The 20,347-nt window shown below is 44.4% G+C and overlaps 1 protein-coding gene across 1 annotated transcript in view; it reads left to right on the top strand.

Moving 5' to 3' along the window:
* LOC106578987 (wings apart-like protein homolog) overlaps nucleotides 1-18,099 on the top strand; it is a 46,316-nt gene extending 28,217 nt beyond the window's left edge. The window contains exons 12-20 of the mRNA XM_082965784.1: nucleotides 3,517-3,614; nucleotides 4,024-4,100; nucleotides 6,726-6,904; nucleotides 7,212-7,327; nucleotides 8,092-8,256; nucleotides 11,592-11,805; nucleotides 12,022-12,110; nucleotides 15,069-15,164; nucleotides 15,817-18,099. Coding sequence (XP_082821910.1) covers nucleotides 3,517-3,614; nucleotides 4,024-4,100; nucleotides 6,726-6,904; nucleotides 7,212-7,327; nucleotides 8,092-8,256; nucleotides 11,592-11,805; nucleotides 12,022-12,110; nucleotides 15,069-15,164; nucleotides 15,817-15,882 — 1,100 coding nt within the window. The 3' untranslated portion in view covers nucleotides 15,883-18,099. The remainder of the gene's footprint in view (nucleotides 1-3,516; nucleotides 3,615-4,023; nucleotides 4,101-6,725; nucleotides 6,905-7,211; nucleotides 7,328-8,091; nucleotides 8,257-11,591; nucleotides 11,806-12,021; nucleotides 12,111-15,068; nucleotides 15,165-15,816) is intronic.
* Nucleotides 18,100-20,347: the final 2,248 nt, after the last annotated feature.

Below are 20,347 nucleotides of genomic sequence, written 5' to 3'. Positions count from 1 at the left end.
GTCCCAACACGCACCGGTGCGCACACGGTCTGTGCTTATTTTCACTTATTAGGTTGCTCTTAAAACAGCATTGTTGAGTGGCTATAGACAGGGTGTGTGTGTGTGTGTGTGTGTGTGTGTGTGTGTGTGTGTGTGTGTGTGTGTACTACTGCGCACGTCTTGCTTCTACGGAGAAGAGAACGGTGGAGACTTGAGAGACCAACAGTTTGAGACCGTTTATCTTACGCAACCTGCCTACATTGTTTGAAGTACAATAGACCAACATAGCTACTGTAGTGGGTCAAAGCTGTGTGCTGGAAAAACTTGGTAGAGCATGGGTGGAGTAGACATTGTGGTGCTCGTTAATTTCCTTGATTTTCCGGAATCAGAGCAATGCCTGACTAAACATCAATATGTACAAAAAGGAAAAATACCAAAGGCATGCCCAAACGAAATGGCCACCAAACAAACCCGCAGCCTTACTTACTCACGATCACCCTAATTGGCAGCACCTAAAGTGCTAATCAACCAGGCTCAACATCTGGACAAGGTTGCTGCTGCCACCAGGGGGAATGGAGTGTGGAAGTGGTAGTAAGCTGTAGTCTGCCATCTACCTAACCTATTCCATAACACAATGAAACAATGTTCTTACAAGGAGTTGTAGCTGGGTGGACATTTTGGCTCAGAGATCAATGGAACACAGACTGTTGGGGGACAGAACACTGACGCGGTCATTGGTGCCTATTCAAAAAAAGCTTGTCAAATGAAGTGGATATTCATCAAATCTGTCACTACAGTGCCTTGCAAAAGTATTCATCCCCCTTGGTGTTTTTCCTATTTTGTTGCATTACAACCTGTAATTTAAATGGATTTTTATTTGAATTTCATGTAATGGACATACACAAAATAGTCCAAATTGGTGAAGTGAAAAGGGTAACTTGTTTTAAAATAAAAATGGAAAAGTGGTGCATGCATGTGTATTCACCCCCTTTGCTATGAAGCCCCTAAAGATCTGGTGCAACCAATTACCTTCAGTCACATAATTAGTTAAAGTCCACCTGTGTGCAATCTAAGTGTCACATGATCTGTCACATGACCTGTGTATATATACACCTGTTCTGAAATGCCCCAGAGTCTGCAACACCACTAAGCAAGCGGCACCATGAAGACCAAGGAGCTCTCCAAACAGGTCAGGGACAAAGTTGTGGAGAAGTACAGATCAGGGTTAGGTTATAAAAAAATATCCGAATCTTTGAACATCCCACGGAGCATCATTAAATCCATTATTAAAGAATATGGCACCACAGCAAACCTGCCAAGAGAGGGCTGCCCACCAAAACTCACAGACCAGGCAAGGAGCGCATTAATCAGAGGCAACAGAGACCAAAGATAACCCTGAAGGAGCTGAAAAGCTCCACAGCGGAGATTGAAGTATCTGTCCATAAGACCACTTCAAGCCGTACACACCTCAGTGGCCAGAAAAAAAGCCATTGCTTAAAGAAAGAAATAAGCAAACACGTTTGGTGTTCGCCAAAAAGCGTGTGGGAGACTCCCCAAACATCTGGAAGAAGGTACTCTGGTCATATGAGACTAAATTGAGCTTTTTGGCCATCAAGGAAAATGCTATGCCTGGTGCAAACCCAACACCTCTCATCACCCCAAGAACACCATACCCACAGTGAAGCATGGTGGTGGCAGCATCATGCTGGGGGTATGTTTTTAATCGGCAGGGATTGGGAAACTGGTCAGAATTGAAGGAATGATGGATGGCGCTAAATACAGGGAAATTGTTGAGGGAAACCTATTTCAGTCTACCAGAGATTTGAGACTGGGACAGAGGTTCACCTTCCAGCAGGACAATGACCCTAAGCATACTGCTAAAGCGACACAAGTGGTTTAGGGGGAAACATATTTAAATGTCTTGGAATGGCCTAGTCAAAGCACAGACCTCAATCCAATTGAGAATCTGTGGTATGACTTACAAATTGCTGTACACCAGCGCAACCCTTCCAACTTGAAGGAGCTGGAGCAGTTTTGCCCTGAAGAATGGGCAAATGTCCCAGTGGCTAGATGTGCCAAGCTTATAGAGACACATACCCCAATATATTTTCAGTTGTAATTGCTGCAAAAGGTGGCTCTACAGTATTGACTTTGGGGGTGTGAATAGTTATGCACGCTCAAGTTTTCTGTTTTTTTTGTCTTATTTCTTGTTTTTCACAATAAAAAATATTTTGCATCTTCAAAGTGGTAGGCATGTTTAAATCAAATGATACAACCCCCCCCCCCAAAATCCATTTTAATTCCAGGTTGTAAGGCAACAAAATAGGAAAAATGCCAAGGGGGTGAATACTTTCGAAAGCCACTGTATTTGTGTTCAAAGAGGCCCACAGTCTGGTTAATATCCAATTTGGATATATTTGGCTGTTTTTCGCTCCATAATATTTAGAGGTTGTTATTTTCAGATTTAGAAAATTGTGACTGCTAAATGCCAACTCCTCTTTGGATAAGCTGGTGGCATAGCTAGGACATAGAAATCGGCAGTTTTGATACCCCAAAAGACGACTTAAGCAGTCATTTTTACTTAAGTACTTTACACCACTGGAAATCGGTGGTATTTGAAGTCGTTCTTAGGTGTAATGCAGTTGATTGGTGGCGATGACATGAAAGTATTGGCGTTGACATTAGAGCTCTGCTCCCCGAGCCCCACGGACCCTGACATTATACAGCCGGTTAGGGCCGGGTAGGGCCTGTTCAAGTCGCTCTGGAGTGATATAGTCATGTCTCATTAAGATCAGAACATGATGCAAGAAGTGCTTCAACCTTGTGAAATATAGAGGGAGATTATTTCACAGAAAATGTTACTTGAGTTTTGAGTGACAGTTTTGAGTGACAAGTCGTTAACTGCTCTCTTATGTCTCTTCATTGAGCAGAGCAGCCCAAGCGGAGCCGTTGCTATGGAGACTGAGCCATCCATACCAGCATTATAGTTAGATTTTTACCCCAACGTATAAACAATGGAGCCGGGAGTTGCCAGGGACTTCACAATATATTATTACCATACTTCGATGCCGATATGTATTGAGATTCTCATGATTCTATATGTGTTGCGATTTGATGTTCCAAACATATTGCTCACTATGCTGCAGAGATGAGGGCAGGAGAAATTTCATTTTGGTCAGTTATGGAAATAAAAGTGCTGAAAACATGTTGGCTCACTATTTAAAAAGATGGAGAACAAGCTATAGGATGATAAATACCGGTGTTTTGGCGCAGGCACAACCGACTAGCACTAGCTAACTCTACCTAGCAATTATTTTGCTTTGAGTTAGTATTGCTATGATATCGTCCAAAATAATATTGTGATATGTTTTTTTTAATCACTAATAAAGAATAGCCTAAACGTAGGCAAATTTTGATGTCCGGCAATGAGATGTTGGATCTATCCCCCAAGGGCGGACGTGGCGTTTTCATTGTTTCGGTTGAACTCTTACCTGATTTAGGTGGTTGTGGTTGAACTGACTTTTCTTGTTTCTGCAGTAAAAGAATGTGTGGAGAACCTGAGCCACGAGGATGACGAGGAGAAGCTGATGGCGTCACTGTGGGGAGCTGAGAGGTGTCTACGGGTGTTGGAGAGCGTGAGTACACATACTAATGTCTTGGACAACACTTCTGGCCACCAGAAGGCTTGATTCCTCATCGGGGCCCCGCTCATAGCGCTTCCTAGATCTTATTTAATGTCACTTATAAAGTATCCATGGGAAACATTGATCTTAGTAACAGCTGTTCATGACTCCTAAGCCTACAGTTGTGCTCGGTTTCACTCTCAGCCCGAGTACAGAGTGAAGGTTTAGATTGCAGGTCTGCTGAGGCTAGATTAGTGTGTGTGTGTGTGTGCGCTAACCTGGCACTAAGCCTGTGCTTATTGATCAACTCAGTCAGTGAATCCAGTGGGAGTCTTCTAGAAGGGGCTCTGTGTGCAGTAATGCGTTCAGTTGATTTGAGATAAAGTGTTGTATTTCCTCTAACTGTTGTTGCTCTGTGCAGGTAACTGTTCACAACCCAGAGAACCAGGGCTACCTGATCGCTTATAAGGACTCCCAGCTTATCTGCTCTTCAGCCAAGTAAGTGGCCTGTATTGATATATACACACACACACACACACTGTGTGTTGTGTATTAAGCTCCAGACTGTGTATTGCATTTATCACCTGTATCGCCAGACATCATCTCATTGAGGTTGAGGGGTCAACCGGTTCTCTACGTAGGGGCCCTGGTCATGAGGTTGAGAGGGTCATCCTGTTCCCTACATAGGGGCCCTGGTCAAAAGTTGTGCGCTTTATAAGGAATAGGGTGCCATTTTGGATACATGCCATATAGTGGGCCACTAACACCCACACGATTCAGTCTTTGGCTACAGAAATGCACCGGACGCCTCACCGACACTACATTGTGTTACAAGAGTAATTAATGTACAAAAGTGTCTGTATGCAGCTGTATTGGGAAATGTCCGTTTTCATTATGCTGTGTGTTGGGTTCCGTTTTGACATTGTCAATCACAGCATTCCCCCCTCGCCCTGCTCCTATGCCCGTCTAAAGCAAACTCCGCCCCATATGTTTGCCTTACCTACCATCTCCCTTTCAATACCCCCCCTCCCCTCGTATGGTTCAGCCACCCCCCAATCGTTCCAGTGCCCCACCCCCTCCACCCCTCGTCCCACCACGGCCACTTATCTGTTCTCCGTCTTTATAACTGAATTAGCCCTGTCTCAGGCAGGGTTCGTTGCCTGCAGCCAGGGCCTTGGTCGCTCTGCTCAGGTTCTTAACCCCTGCGTCACCCCTGGTGAACTATCCTTGCACCCCCAGCCAGGAGGCCTCTCTGACTGGGTCAACAAAGAGCCGCTCTCACATCGCACACAGCAGCGTCATTAGCCGCATTCAGCCGGCCGCGCTAATTCGATTACGGGGGGAGAAATCAGAGGGGTCGAGCCACACAGCAGTACACAGCAGCGTAGAGGCCCTCATTAACAGCCCCCCCAAAATAATATATTAACTCTGCCTCTGCTCTCCTCTCTGCCTTAACGGATGATCCCCCATTATTTCAAATCTCATTATTTTTTATATTTTGCTTGAAGCTGTTTTGCTGCTGGTTAGCCATGCTGCAGTCATGCACGTCTGTTGCTAACCTTTTGTTGTGGTTAAATTCACCCTCCGTTCTCTCCCGCTTTGCACTGCCTTTTTTAAATGTATTGTCGGGGATGCTGTCTGCCTAATGGTGTAGGCATATGTCTAAAGTGGAGTCCGAAATTGACACCCTTAAAAAAGATGAGCAATAATGACTGTATTTAAAATAAATATATTCCCCCCAAAATACTGAGCTATATTGTATGCTCCAAAAAAATTGGGAAGTACATTATTGCTCAGATTTTTTTAAACTACTCAAACATTTTTAGTATTTGATGCCATATTCCTAGCATGCATTGAATACATCAAGCTTGTGACTCTACAAACTTGTTGGATGCATTTGCAGTTCATTTTGGTTATACATTTTGTGCTCAGTCAAAATGAATGGTAAATAATGTATTGTCACTTTTTTTATTGTAAATAAGAATGGAATGTTTCTAAACTCTTCTACATTTAATGTGAATGCTACCATTACGGATAATCCTGAGTGAATCGTAAAGAGTTATGCATGATGAAATTAGAGGGTCAAAGATGATACCACCAAGACATGCTAACCCTCCCGTTATTGGTAATGGTGAGAGGTTAGCGCTTCTGGCAGGTAATGGTCTTTGACCCTCTTAACTTTCTCACTCGTCATTATTCACCAGTTGTTCAGGATTATCTGTAGTCATGGTAGCATCCACATGAATGTAGATGGATTTAGAAACATTTATTTTCTTATTTACAATAAAAGTTAGTCAAAAATGACAACTTTTCTATTTGGCACAAAATAATCTGAAACACAACCAAAACAAACTGCAAATGCATCCAACAAGTTTGGAGTCACAAACTTGATGTAGTCATTGCGTGCTAGGGATATGACATCAAATACAAAACATTTGACTACTTTATAAGAATCTTTAGGGGTGTCTAATTTTGACCCAATACCCTTTGGGGGTCTCTTTCTCTGAGCAATTGTATTAGTATACAATATAATTTCCCCCCTTTTTTGCATGCAATATAGCTCAGTATTTGAATTGTGTATTTTATACAGTCATTATGGCTCATCTTAATCAAGGGAGTCGATCATTTCGGACCCCGCTGTATATGTAAAGAGACCCGATGGAAACGTGTGTTACTGCATCAAAATTATTTCATACCAGTTTTTCATTGGTTTACAAGCACTAGCTTTCCGCGTTGTCTGAATAATACGAAAACCCAATAGGAAGAATTGTTGCCCTGAAGAAATCTTTGAAGCTTATTTGCCAGACACACACTGCCATTGTGGTAGTGTTTAATTCAGCATCAAGTCCCTCCAGAGCTGTCTTCCAGACCCTTTCAGTCCAGTCTGTCAGCCAAACAATCCTCCCATCAAATATTAAGGCTGTTATCTCCCAGCACAACATCAGAAGGCTAAAAGTTCAGTGCTGAAATATGAGAATCTTCAAACTTGAGTGGATGTAAGGGGCCTTAAGTGGAAGTACACTATATAGCTCACTACCTCTGGTTCAATACTGTTGTGCCTGCTTGGTCCTTGGTACATAAACTAATGAATAATCAATTTTCCTTGTGTGGGGGTGTTGACAGGGCCCTGTGGCACTGTGAGGAGATGATCCAGCGTTACAGCCGGGAGATGGGAGTGAACAGCGCCTTGTGTTTGGCGGGTACCGCCCTGCCCTACCCCAGCCACAGCAACGTGGGCAAAGCCGTGGAGGACTGCATGAGGGCCATCATCGGCGTGCTGCTAAACCTCACCCACGACAACGGTGAGAGGCGTGCGCATACACACTTCAATATAGAGACGCACACACTCAGTGCCTCACACAGTATCATCTGGACACAGAATGAGCAGACGCTGCCAATGCCACTGTGGTGGTCGTAAATGATTATGGTTATTGAGGACATAGTGTAGGTATGCTTATCTTGTGCACTGGGCAGCACTCGCCGCTCCTTCACAGAAGTGTGTTAATGCTTTTTAATTTGACCCATGAAGAAATTCGGCTTCCAAAATATGTGTTATGCACAACTGTTGATGAGGCCCCATAGTGACTGTGTTCTACCCCGTGTGTGTAGAATGGGGAAGCACGAAGACAGGCGAGCAGGAGGACATGATGATGACATCGTTGAACTGTGTGCTCCGGGTCCCACAGTACCTTCCTCAGGAGAGGAGGTTCGACATCCGCGTGCTGGTGAGGGGGGTGTAGGGGGGAGGGGTGTAGGGGGGGGGGGGGGGGGTGCCTGGGGGCTGTTTGTGTGTGTGGGGGGGGGGGGTATAGGAGGCTGTGGGGGTGTTTGTGTGTGGTGTGGGGGGTGGGTGTTTGTGGTGTGTGGGGGGGGTGTTTGTGTAAGGGGGGGTGTTTGTGTAGGGGGGGTGGGTGTAGGAGGGTGTGGGTGTGTAGGGTGGGGGGTGTTTTTGTAGAGGGGGTGGGGTGGGTGTGTTTGTGTAGAGGGGTGGGTGTGTTTGTGTAGGTGGGGTGTGCGTGCGTGTTTGTGGGGGTGTTTGTGTAGGTGGGGGGTGTGTGCGTGTTTGTGTGGGGGGGGTGTTTGCGTGGGTGTGGGGGGTGTTTGTGTGGTAGGGTGCGTGTTTGTGTGGTAGGGTGCGTGTTTGTGTGGTAGGGTGCGTGTTTGTGTGGGAGGGTGCGTGTTTGTGTGGTGGGGGTGGGTGCGTGTTTGTGTGGTGGGGGTGGGTGCGTGTTTGTGTGGTGGGGGTGGGTGCGTGTTTGTGTGGTGGGGGTGGGTGCGTGTTTGTGTAGGAGGGGGGGGGGGTGTTTGTGTAGGAGGAGGGGGGGGTGTTTGTGTAGGAGGAGGGGGGGGTGTTTGTGTAGGAGGAGGGGGGGTGTTTGTGTAGGAGGGGGGGGTGTTTGTGTAGGAGGGGGGCGTGTAGGAGGGGTTGTGTGTGTAGGAGGGTGTTTGTGTGTGTATTTCTCCAGTCTGAAGTGTGGTGATTCTCCAGGGGCTGGGCCTGCTGATCAACCTGGTGGAGTACAGTGCCAGGAACCGCTACTGCCTGGTGGAGATGGCGATGGATGGAGGAGCTCCCTTCAACTCTGTCCTGGTGGCTGACAAAGAGGAGCTCAAGACAGAAGGATCGCTCACTGCCATCGCTGCCCTGGTGCAGGTGGGTTAGAGAACTGAGGGGTGTGTATGTTTGTGGGTTCATGGGTCGTATAGAGACCTCATACACTTCAATGAGCAATAATGCGATCTCGTAGGCATAGATATGAATAATATATACTGCTCAAAAAAATAAAGGGAACACTTAAACAACACATCCTAGATCTGAATGAAAGAAATAATATTATTAAATACTTTTTTCTTTACATAGTTGAATGTGCTGACAACTAAATCACACAAAAAGAATCAATGGAAATCCAATTTATCAACCCATGGAGGTCTGGATTTGGAGTCACACTCAAAATTAAAGTGGAAAGCCACACTACAGGCTGATCCAACTTTGATGTAATGTCCTTAAAACAAGTCAAAATTAGGCTCAGCAGTGTGTGTGGCCTCCACGTGCCTGTATGACCTCCCTACAATGCCTGGGCATGCTCCTGATGAGGTGGCGGATGGTCTCCTGAGGGATCTCCTCCCAGACCTGGACTAAAGCATCCGCCAACTCCTGGACAGTCTGTGGTGCTACGTGGCGTTGGTGGATGGAGCGAGACATGATGTCCCAGATGTGCTCAATTGGATTCAGGTCTGGGGAACGGGCGGGCCAGTCCATAGCATCAATGCCTTCCTCTTGCAGGAATTGCTGAGACAGTCCAGCAACATGAGGTCTAGCATTGTCTTGCATTAGGAGGAACCCAGGGCCAACCGCACCAGCATATGGTCTCACAAGGGGTCTGAGGATCTCATCTCGGTACCTAATGGCAGTCAGGCTACCTCTGGCGAGCACATGGAGGGCTGTGCGGCCCCCCAAAGAAATGCCACCCCACACCGCCAATCCGGTCATGCTGGAGGATGTTGCAGGCAGCAGAACGTTCTCCACGGCGTCTCCAGACTCTGTCACGTCTGTCACGTGCTCAGTGTGAACCTGCTTTCATGCACGGTGTTGGGCTGTAAGCACAACCCCCACCTGTGGACGTCGGGCCCTCATACCACCCTCATGGAGTCTGTTTCTGACCGTTTGAGCAGACACATGCACATTTGTGGCCTGCTGGAGGTCATTTTGCAGGGCTCTGGCAGTGCTTCTCCTGCTGCTCCTTGCACAAAGGCGGCGGTAGCGGTCCTGCTGCTGGGTTGTTGCCCTCCTACGGCCTCCTCCACATCTCCTGATGTACTGGCCTGTCTCCTGGTAGCGCCTCCATGCTCTGGACACTACGCTGACAGACACAGCAAACCTTCTTGCCACAGCTCGCATTGATGTGCCATCCTGGATGAGCTGCACTACCTGAGCAACTTGTGTGGGTTGTAGACTCCGTCTCATGCTACCACTAGAGTGAAAGCACCACCAGCATTCAAAAGTGACCAAAACATCAGCCAGGAAGCATAGGAACTGAGAAGTGGTCTGTGGTCCCCACCTGCAGAACCACTCCTTTATTTGGGGTGTCTTGCTAATTGCCTATAATTTCCACCTGTTGTCTATTCCATTTGCACAACAGCATGTGAAATTTATTGTCAATCAGTGTTGCTTCCTAAGTGGACAGTTTGATTTCACAGAAGTGTGATTGACTTGGAGTTACATTGTGTTGTTTAAGTGTTCCCTTTATTTTTTTGAGCAGTGTTTATTATTGGAGTTATATATTCAGTACCAGTCAAAAGTTTGGACACCTACTCATTCAAGGGTTTTTCTTTATTTTTACTGTTTTCTTACATTGTAGAATAATAGTGAAGACATCAACTATGAAATGACACATTTGGAATTATGTAGTAACCAAAAAAGTGTTAAACGAATCAAAATATATTTTATATTTGAGATTCTTCAAAGTAGCCACCCTTGGCCTTGACAGCTTTGCACACTCTTGGCATTCTCTCAACCAGCATCATGAGGTAGTCAACTGGAATGCTTTTCAATTAACAGGTGTGCCTTGTTAAAAGTTAATTTGTGGAATTTCTTTCCTTAATGCGTTTGAGCCAATCAGTTGTGTTGTGACAAGGTAGGGCTGGTATACAGAAGATAGCACTATTTGGTATAAGACAAAATGCATATTCGGGCAAGAATAGCTCAAATAAGCAAAGAGAAACGACGGTTCATCATTACTTTAAGACATGATCAGTCAATCCGGAATATTTCAAGAGTCTTTAAGTGCAGTCGCCAAAACTATCAACTGTGCGACGATGAAACTGTCTCTCATGAGGACCGCCACAGGAAGATCCAGAGTGCCTTATTGCTATTATTGCAGTAAAAATATATGTTTTGTCATACCCCTGATATACCACGGCTGTCAGCCAATCAGCCTTCAGGGCTTGAACCACCCAGTTTAGAAAGGGATTTATACCATGGCATTGTTGAATATTGATTGGCTTGATGGACATTCTAGAGCGTGCATTATTTCCCTATAACACATGGTTTATTTGCACGGTAGAATTCAATGGCTATGCTCTGTTTGAGCTGCTTTGAAAAGCAAAAGTCAAATTGAAAACATTGTTGAATAAAATTTTCATAATAGCTAGGACTGCTGGTTTTGGTTGTCTAGGCAACTACTGTCGCTATCTAGTAAATTTGCTAGCAACTTCAGTGGATGTTGAACACATGTCTACCTGCAAATAAACACATTAACAGCAGTAAATGTGTTAAATTATAGCCATGGTATAGAAGGGATAATCAGCTCGGGGCTCTGAGTTCTCTGGAAAATAATGCATCTCTGTGGGAGGTCAGTTCCACCCCGCTAGCGCGTCGTGGAACACTACTTCCATGCCGTTCGTTATTTTCCAGAGAACGCAGAGCCCCTCGTTGATTATCCCTTACATAGACTATTTGCGTTGACCCCCTTTTTATCTCTCTTGCAATGGCTCTATGCACACTCACTGGACTCTACCCACGCTCAGATACTACACTGACACTCCAACACACACGCAGACAACATCCACACACACACACACGCATGTTGACGCCAAACACACTTTCACACTATTTCACTCTTCACATTACACTGCTGCTACTCTTTTTATTATCTATCCTGATTGCCTAGTCACTTTTACCCCTACCCACATGTACATATTAACTCAACTACCTCGTACCCCTGCACATTGACTCGGTACTGGTACTCCTTGTATATAGCCTCATTATTGTTACTATTTCCTTATTTATTTTTTTTACATTTAAAAACTTTTTAACTCTGCATTGTTGGGAAAGTGCTCGTAAGTAAGCATTTCGTGGTAAAGTCTACACCTGTTGTATTTGGTGCATGTGACAAATAACATTTGATTGGACTTTTTTTATGGATGAGTTGATTACTGATTTACATGCACATGCGACCTTTTCTGACCCGAATGTGTTTGTGCCCTCAGCTCTTCCTCCAGCGGGAGCAAGCGGCCATAGCGGCAGAGGCGGAGACAGATGACTTCATCAACGACGTGCCCAAGCCCAAGCTGGACCAGAGCGGCGAGTGGCAGGAGTCGGGTGGCGAGATCCAATGGGTGGCCTCGGAGAACAACAACGCCATCAGCGAGAAAGAGAAGGCCAAGAAAGAGGAGGAGAACGAGGAGATAGACCTTACCAAAGGTAATGACCTACCTGGTTAAATAAACACAAAATAAATCAATAAAATCGAACTAACTAGGTGTAATGTAATAGATACATAATGGCATCTAGGTAACTCTGAAAAGAGATTCAGAAGAACCCATGTTTGGATTATAGGTTAGGAGCTGTATTGGTTATTCTATGAATATTTGGGCGACTGACACTTTCTCCTTCTCCCTCCATCCCTTCCTGCTGCAGCTCTTCAGCATGCTGGGAAGCACATGGAGGACAGCATAGTGGCCTCATACACAGCACTGCTACTGGGCTGTCTCTGTCAGGGGAGTCCGGTAAGGGCACTCCGGACACTCCCACTGCCGGCTCTGAGTGGCATGGCTGCTCTACATAATCAAATCAACTGTTATTTAAATTGCAGTTGAAATCAGGAACACACATTACAGAAAATCATTTAAATGATAAAAACACAAGTAATAGGTGAAGAGAGCTGAATAAAGAAACATAACAAATGTTGATAATAACAGTGAAATCATTGATCCCTTCTCTACACAACTGTCTAACCCTGAACCGATGCAGCCCTTCATGTTGAAGCAATGAGACAAGGTCACATCACATAATGGGTTGCATAGACCTAGTTTGGCCTTGTTCATTAGACACGTGGACTTTAGGCTACAGTTTACAGTGCATTCGGGATCGTATTCAGACCCCTTCCCTTTCTGCACATTTTGTTAAGTTAGAGCCTTATTCTAAAATGGATTAAATTATTTGTTTTCCTCATCAATCTACACACAATACCCCATAATGACATTGAAAACAGGTTTGAATACATTTTTATAAATGTATAAAAAAATTCTAAACAGAACTTATTTACATAAGTATTCAGACCCTTTGCTATGAGACTCAAAAGTGAGCTTAAGTGCATCCTATTTCCGATGATCATCCTTCTGATGTTTCTACAACTTGATTGGAGTCCACCAGTGATAAATTCTATTGATTGGACATGATTTGGAAAGACACACACCTGTCTATATAGGTCATGTCAAAGCAAAAACCAAGGCATGAGGTTGAAGGAATTGTCTGTAGAGCTGGCCACCCAGCTAAACTGAGCAATCGGGGGAGAAGGGCCTTGGTCAGGGAGGTGACCAAGAACCCGATGGTCACTCTGACAGAGCTCCAGAGTTCCTCTGTGGAGATGGGAGAACCTTCCAGAAGGACAACCATCTCTGCAGCACTCAACCAATCAGGCCTTCATGTGGAGTGACCAGACAGAAGCCACTCCTCAGTAAAAGGCACATGACAGCCCGCTTGGAGTTTGCCAAAAGGCACCTAAAGGACTCTCAGACCATAAGAAACAAGATTCTCTGGTCTGATGAAACCAAGATTGAACTCTTTGGCCTGAATACCAAGCGTCACGTCTGGAGGAAACCTGGAACCATCCCTAAAGTGAAGCATGGTGGTGGCAGCATCATGCTGTGGGAATATTTTTTAGTGGCAGGGACTGAGACTTGTCAGGATTGAGGGAAAGATGAACGGAGCAAAGTACAGATATCCTTGATGAAAACCTGCTTGAGACTGCTCAGGACCTCAGACTGAAGCAAAGGTTCACCTTCCAACAGGATAACGACCCTGAGCACACAGCTAAGACAACGCAGGAGTGGCTTCAGGACGAGTCTCAAGGTTCTAGAGTGTCCTGGACTTGAACCCGATTGAACATCTCTGGAGAGACCTGAAAATAGCTGTGCAGCGATGCTCCCCATCCAACCTGACAGAGCTTGAGAGGATTTGCAGAGAAGAATGGGACCAACTCCCCAAATACAGTTGTGCCAAGCTTGTAGCGTCATACCCAAGAAGACTTGATGCTATAATCGCTGCCAAGGGTGCTTAAACAAAGTACTGAGTAAAGGGTCTGAATACTTGTGATATATATTTTTTTTTCTAATACATTTGCCAGAATTTCTAAAACCTGTTTTTGCTTTGTCATTATGGGGTATTGTGTAGATGGAGGGTGGAAAAACACAATTTAATCCATTTTAGAATAAGGCTGTAACGACACAAAATGTGGAAAAAGTCAAGGGGTCTGAACACTTTCTGAATGCACTGTACATGACATTTTGGCCATTTATCCAGACGTAGGTAAGGCAAACGAATCCATTGTGTACAGCATAGCTAGTGCTGCGGTCACCCCATTATGCATGTTAAACTAGACTGTTGTTTTCTCATGTACCCAACGTTCACTTCAAATACACACATCACCATTTAGACAAGTTGACTCGTCTGCGATGCCTCGTTCGAATGTCGGTAATAAACATCCATCATCTGTGTCATTTTAAAGCCTCTCTCAGGGACCATCAATGATTTCCTTCAAAATTGCCGTCTTAAAAGTTTCACGGCCGACTGTCGAAAAGGAAAATTAAAGCTGTGATAATGTTATTCCGGCATTAATGGCTATTTCTCTTTTGAAGATGTTATTAGCGATCCAATGATGCCTTGAGAGCTTAGTACATCTGCAGTAATGGACTCTCTCTCACTGAGTCTCCCATAAGGCAGTTAGGTTGTGATTGATGTGCCATGGACGTTATCCCTCTCTGATAAAAGCTACAGCCTGGGACTGGTACAGGTTTATCTGGACAGGGCTCTGTGTTCTATCTCGTAAAGGTCACGCCTCAGACTTTAAACAAGACTTTCGTCTTAAAACAAAATGACTGTGGTCTAGCGGTCCAAGGCACTGCCTGTAGAATACGTACTGCTGCCAGAATGGGTCCAAACCCGGCTCATTGTTCTTTCAGCGCACTCTCCAACTTTTACTCGCTACCTCTGTCATCTGTAATAAAACAAAAACATATATCAAACAAAATAACTAGTTGGGTTTACTAGAAGGACTGGACAAGTTCCAATGAATGAAACTTAAACTAGCCTAAACTAACTGAATACTGCTTTTAATGGAGTAACCGCATCAGAGAGATGGATGGCTGAGTGGACCGGCCATTCTAGGGCCTCTGACCACAGAACACCGGCCATCATTTTCTTTTCTCGACGATTCTACATGTATCACCACTGTTCGTTGACACCCAGCATTTAATCCGCTGCGCACGACCAACCTTGGTTATGGTGGCTACGGTTCTGGTGCGTCTTCCCTCGAAGAGATGATTTGGACATGGAGATTAGTTTATCACTAGAATTACTGTTTGCTGACATTCTATATCTGCCTGTTGTGATTGTATGTCATCAGAGATTGGACTTGAGTTGAACTAACAAAGGTTTCAATGCTGATTCATAGTCTTCTCTTTCAGATGAATGTGACTACTGTGAGGGAAAGCCTGCCCAAAGGAGATTTCTCAATAATGACTGAAATGCTCAAGAAGTTCCTCAATTTCATGAATCTTACAGTAAGTTCTCTCACATAAAAAAAATTTCAGTTTTTATAACTTTTTTTACCCCTTTTTCTCCCCAATTTTGTGATATCCAATTTGTAGTTAGTCTTGTCCCATCGCTGCAACTCCCCTACGCACTCGGGAGATGCGATGGTCGAGAGCCATGCGTCCTCCGAAACACGACCCTGCCAAGCCGCACTGCTTCTTGACACACTTCTCGCTTAACCCGGAAGCCAGCCGCACCAATGTGTCGGAGGAAACACCATCCAGCTGGCAACTGAAATCGACTTGCAGGTGCCCGGCCCGCCACAAGGAGTCGCTAGAATGCGATGAGACAAGGAAATCTCAGCCAGCCAAACCCTCCCCTAACCCGGACGTAACGGGTCTGTAGTGATGCCTCAAGCACTGCGATGCAGTGCCTTAAACCGCTGCGCCACTCGGGAGGCAAAATGTCTGTTTTTAAATGTCTTTATTGTGGCTTCTTTAATGTGTCATTGAGCTTGTACAGGCTCATGAGTAGTATCCATCTCTGGTTCCTGTAGCCTTGTGTATAAATAGGGATGTTGTGTGGAGAGTGCTTCAGTGTGTGGTAACTGACCTCTGCTTTCTCTCTCACCCTTTCTGTCTCACCCTCTCTCTCTCACTCTCTCTCCCCCTCTGTCCATAGTGTGATGTGGGCACCGCAGGGCAGAAGTCCATCTCTCGGGTCATTGACTATCTAGAGCACTGTTAGAGAGGCCTGGCTCTGCAGAAAGGGCCCACACTGGGGACTGAACACTCGCCTCACACAGAGACCAGGACAGTTGGATGGACCCTACCCCAGAGACCACACACAGCCTGCTAATAACGACCACCCATCATCATCATTGTGATCACCACGTTCACTATACAAACTGTGATGGTCTCCCCTCACACACGTGAGGCCTGAGGCACTATTTCAGCATTCCACCTCTCCTATTATTATGACGTCTGCTTGGAATAACCAGAGAAGTAAATTCCAAAAAACTCCCGTTTTATTCTTGACTTTGTTCTCAACGTTGGGTTTTTCTGTTCCCTCATGAAAATATAATTTATGATTGACTCATTGATATTCATTCAATATGATTTTTTTCTTTAATTGATTTCCCCACTTGTGCTATTCAGGTTGTACATTTATATAAAAACTCCTTGTATTCCAAATCAATATTTCCACTCCTTATTACAGCTATAGGCCTGGACATGTTTTTGTGGAAGGGCCAGACTGTGACATCATTTCCTCCTTTGTTTTGGGTTTTGTTTTCTGTCTGCTGTAAAATATGGCTCTTTCCCTGCCTCCTTCCTCTATTAACTTTCGATTGTCATCAAAGTGCCTGAATTCCCCCCTCTGAATCCATAGAAAGCGTTGGGCAGTGACCCACAGAACTGGAATAGGAGCGCAGAAGCCAGTGCTCTCAGCCTTCTTTGAAATGCTGAAATCCACCAGAGCCCCATAGTCCCGCAGCACTGATGCCATTGTATTGCTTTCACGACTGTTCCGCTTTTTTTGTGTTCTAAAAACCTCTTTGTAGTTGAGTGGAGGGTGTCAAACCCACCAGGCACAGATGTCCATCCGTTCAATATCTGTTACATTTGGTTGAGTTGTCAGCTAATGTGAAATCAACAAGATTTCACTACTTCATTGGATTTAGGTTCAAAGTTGGGTGAACAATAGATTAAATGCCCTTACGTTGAGGAGTTTTGCAAATCCAATCAGTTTTCCACGTTGATTCATTGTCATCACATACATTTAGTTGTTGAAATTATGTGGCAACGACGTTTATTCAACCAGTTTTTGTCCAGTTCGAATAGATTTGAGTTCTCTTTCAAATTGCACAAAGAGGTGAGGGTGAGACAGAATTGTTAGTTTGGTCAGTCTGAGTCAATATTAGAGATTCTAGCTCTTCAAGGACAGACCTGAAATGGTCCCCATCTGTACTGTTCACTAATGTACGAGAACTACATAATTTAGCTTATACTTACCCCATCATTATTAATTATGGCCAAGAGGAAAGTATGGATGTTTGTGCCTTTTAATTTGTACTGGAGAGCCTCTGTTAGTCTGAATGACCACAGTGCTTCACCTACCAATTGAAGGCTGTAGAACACTTCACAAATTGTTGGTTTCTGATCTCGCCAGCAACACTTCTGTCTTTGAATAAATACAAACCAGTCCCCTTTTCTCTGCTTTGCTTCAATTGCTTTATTGAGGTTTTCTCAATTAATTTCAACATAATAAATCAACGGGACTGGAAGCCTACCATATTTGTAGCATTTCAAACTTTTTAAATTAAGTACTAGAACTGATAAGATGACTATTCATGAACCGAGCCTGTAGCAGTTGCTGTACCCATACTCCATCTAAGTTTCATAGCCGGTGTTCTCAGTTTTGTTAATTTCAGGCTAGATTGGGACTGCTATCGGCTTAAGCACAGTGTCAGCTACTGCATTGGTCATATGTTGTTTCCCATAGATTTCTCCCATAAAACTAAAATCATTTTATCCCAGCTTGGATGTTGAGGTTGGGAGGCTAAGATTTATGTTCTTAAGTTGCATTTGTTTTCATTTGGTGTGTTTCCAACGTGTCGTTTTGTTTCTCATGGGTGTGCTAAGACACACGCCCTCATCAGTACTTTCTAAGCTATTTCAACACTTCTAAAGTTTACAAGAGCTTTATTCACAAATCTGGAAATGAATGGAATAATGTAAATAAATTTGTAAATATTTCCTATTGGAAATTAGAAATGGTAGACTACTTTTCTGAATCCAATCCTATTTTTATTTTATACAGCATTTCTCAGTTGTGTTATTTGAAAGTCAGATTAAAAAGGTATACAAAGCCAAATGCAGGAACATGATCTTTGTACCAATTTCAAGAATGTCTTTGGTTACCTGTATATAATTTTAACTAGAATAAAAATTGCTACTTTCAGTATACCTGTGTCTGATACTTTTTGTATTTTTGTACACTTCTGTACGTTTTGTATCATGTTTTGGAATAATCGATTGCCCGTTTTAGAGCATAAACTTTCAGACATGCGAAAGAAGCCGAAGCTTTTAGATAAAGCTCATATTGATGCGTAAATAGGTTTCAAACAAGAATCAACATGTTTTGTATGAGAAAAAAAATACATTAGTAAGCACAAACAAATACAATCTGTTATTTTGTGCCACTAGTTCTCTCCCACAGGTTCGTAAACCCTCGCAGCTCTGTCTTCTGTTCTTCGCAAGGCGCGCGCATCACGTTTCCACTGTCTCTACATATATTGTATGTACCTGGCCCAGGTAGCTTTACAGCTGGGTCTTCTGCTGTGGAGTTCATTGTTGGCCTTCCCGTTGGGGCCGTGTCCACCTTCGCCTTGCTCTCAAGTTCAGTGGTGCTGAATTCCGCTACGCAGGGCCTGTCCTGCAACAAGTCGCTGAGCGTCGATATGTATATCTGCGCCATCTGAAGAGTCTCTGACTTGGACAGCTTCTTGTCGCTCTCCAGGTTAGGGATAACGCTCCTGAGGCGGTCGAAGGCAACATTGAGGCCGAGCATCCTCCTCCTCTCCCGGGCGTTAGCAGCCATGCGCCGCCGCCTTTGCGCTTTGTCGATGGTGCTCTGGTCCTGTTCGATGTATCCGAGCCCTGGCAATCTGAGTTCCCCAACAGCGCACGTGTCACATTCGCTCCTGCGCTCTGCTCTCTCCTCTGTCCAACTTGTCTGCCCAAGAGCGCCATGTGGCAGGTCTATAGGATGTACTTGCACTTTCAAATCAGCAACAGTGTCTGCGTCTCTGGAGATGTATGGCGCAAATAGACTTTTGCGGCGTTGCATTGTCCCGACTAGGGTATAGATTCAACAGTGCAGACGTAACTGAACTTCTAGACCCGTGGCTTAAAAAAGTTTCTGGTGTGAGGGGAGAATTTATTGACAAACGCCAGAGCTTGTGAGGATGCTATGGGCGTGGCAAGGGTCGTGTGCGCGTAATGAATAGAGTTAGATCCCTTTGATAATGTCAGCAGGAAGTCTTATTAACCAAGTTCATCAAAAGTGGATTAGGTCCATCTGAGTGATCGCTGTGCTCATGGGGCTTGGCTTGGCTCTGGGCAAAGTGCGATCAGGCCAATTTTTTTTTTAGAGCTCGTTGTCTATGAATTATTTTATTAAGATTTATCCTATAGGCTAATGGCACAGCAGGCTAACATCTTCTCTGCCCCCCCCCCCCCCCCCCCCAATGCAAAAAACGTTTTCATAATTGCAACCATGGGGAAAATATAGATTTTATGAAATCATAGTCCTTTAGGAGAAATCCTAGGCCTTCATTTACATAGTCACAAATGGATTTGTAGGCTGGATAATTGAATTCAAAGGTGTAGCCTTATTCTCACAAAAGAGAGAGAGGAAAACCTTGGGTCAAATAATTATAAATGTATGTAAAAAGCTAAATGAACAGTAGGATAACTGACAGTCAGGCCACAAACGCAATGTGTATAATCTCATCCGATTTAGCGCTGTCCACTAAAGCAATGTGGGCCCTATTTTCTCTGCGCACATTAGAACTGCGGTAACCCACGCTTTCTTTACTCTGACAACTGCCTCTCCAAAAATCTGTAAGTGAATAATACACACATATTGTAGAGTGGTCTCAGAGTTGGATAGTTGGCGAGCTCCAGCAACACGTGGTAGGAGGTCCTGACAGTTGTTGGCACACTCCTCATATTAAACTTAATGAAGCGTCTCATTGAACCGAGGAGGCAGGCCTGCGATCAAACCCCGCCGGACGAGTAGATTAGAGCCCCCCCCCCATGACGAGGGTAAATTGGAGTGCATACATGCCTGTCAGAGCAAGACAAGAAGAAATGAGACCAAATTTCACTGACGGGATTAGCGGTGGAGGGTAAAGGGGGAAAACCTTTTTCTTTTCAGTGTTTGCCATCACCAACAAAAGACGCAAACCGGACGCACGAGCCAAGTGTTGGAGAGAGGCACACACTTGTCAGAAGTCATTAAATTCGGCTGCGCATCGAGTAAAGTAATGAAACAAGCGCATTCTAATGAAAAAAGGATTTAACTGGAAATTATAATCAAACTATTCGAGTTATTCCTAAAATGCTGATTTTAATATGCCTAGACAAACAATTCACTTGATGAAGTTAGTAGGCCTATCTGATTTAAGACAGATCAAATCTGAAAAATT

Source organism: Salmo salar, chromosome 19 (assembly GCF_965601325.2).
Source record: "Salmo salar chromosome 19, fSalSal1, whole genome shotgun sequence".
Lineage (NCBI taxonomy): Eukaryota > Metazoa > Chordata > Actinopteri > Salmoniformes > Salmonidae > Salmo > Salmo salar.
This window is presented reverse-complemented; position numbering and strand designations above follow the sequence as displayed.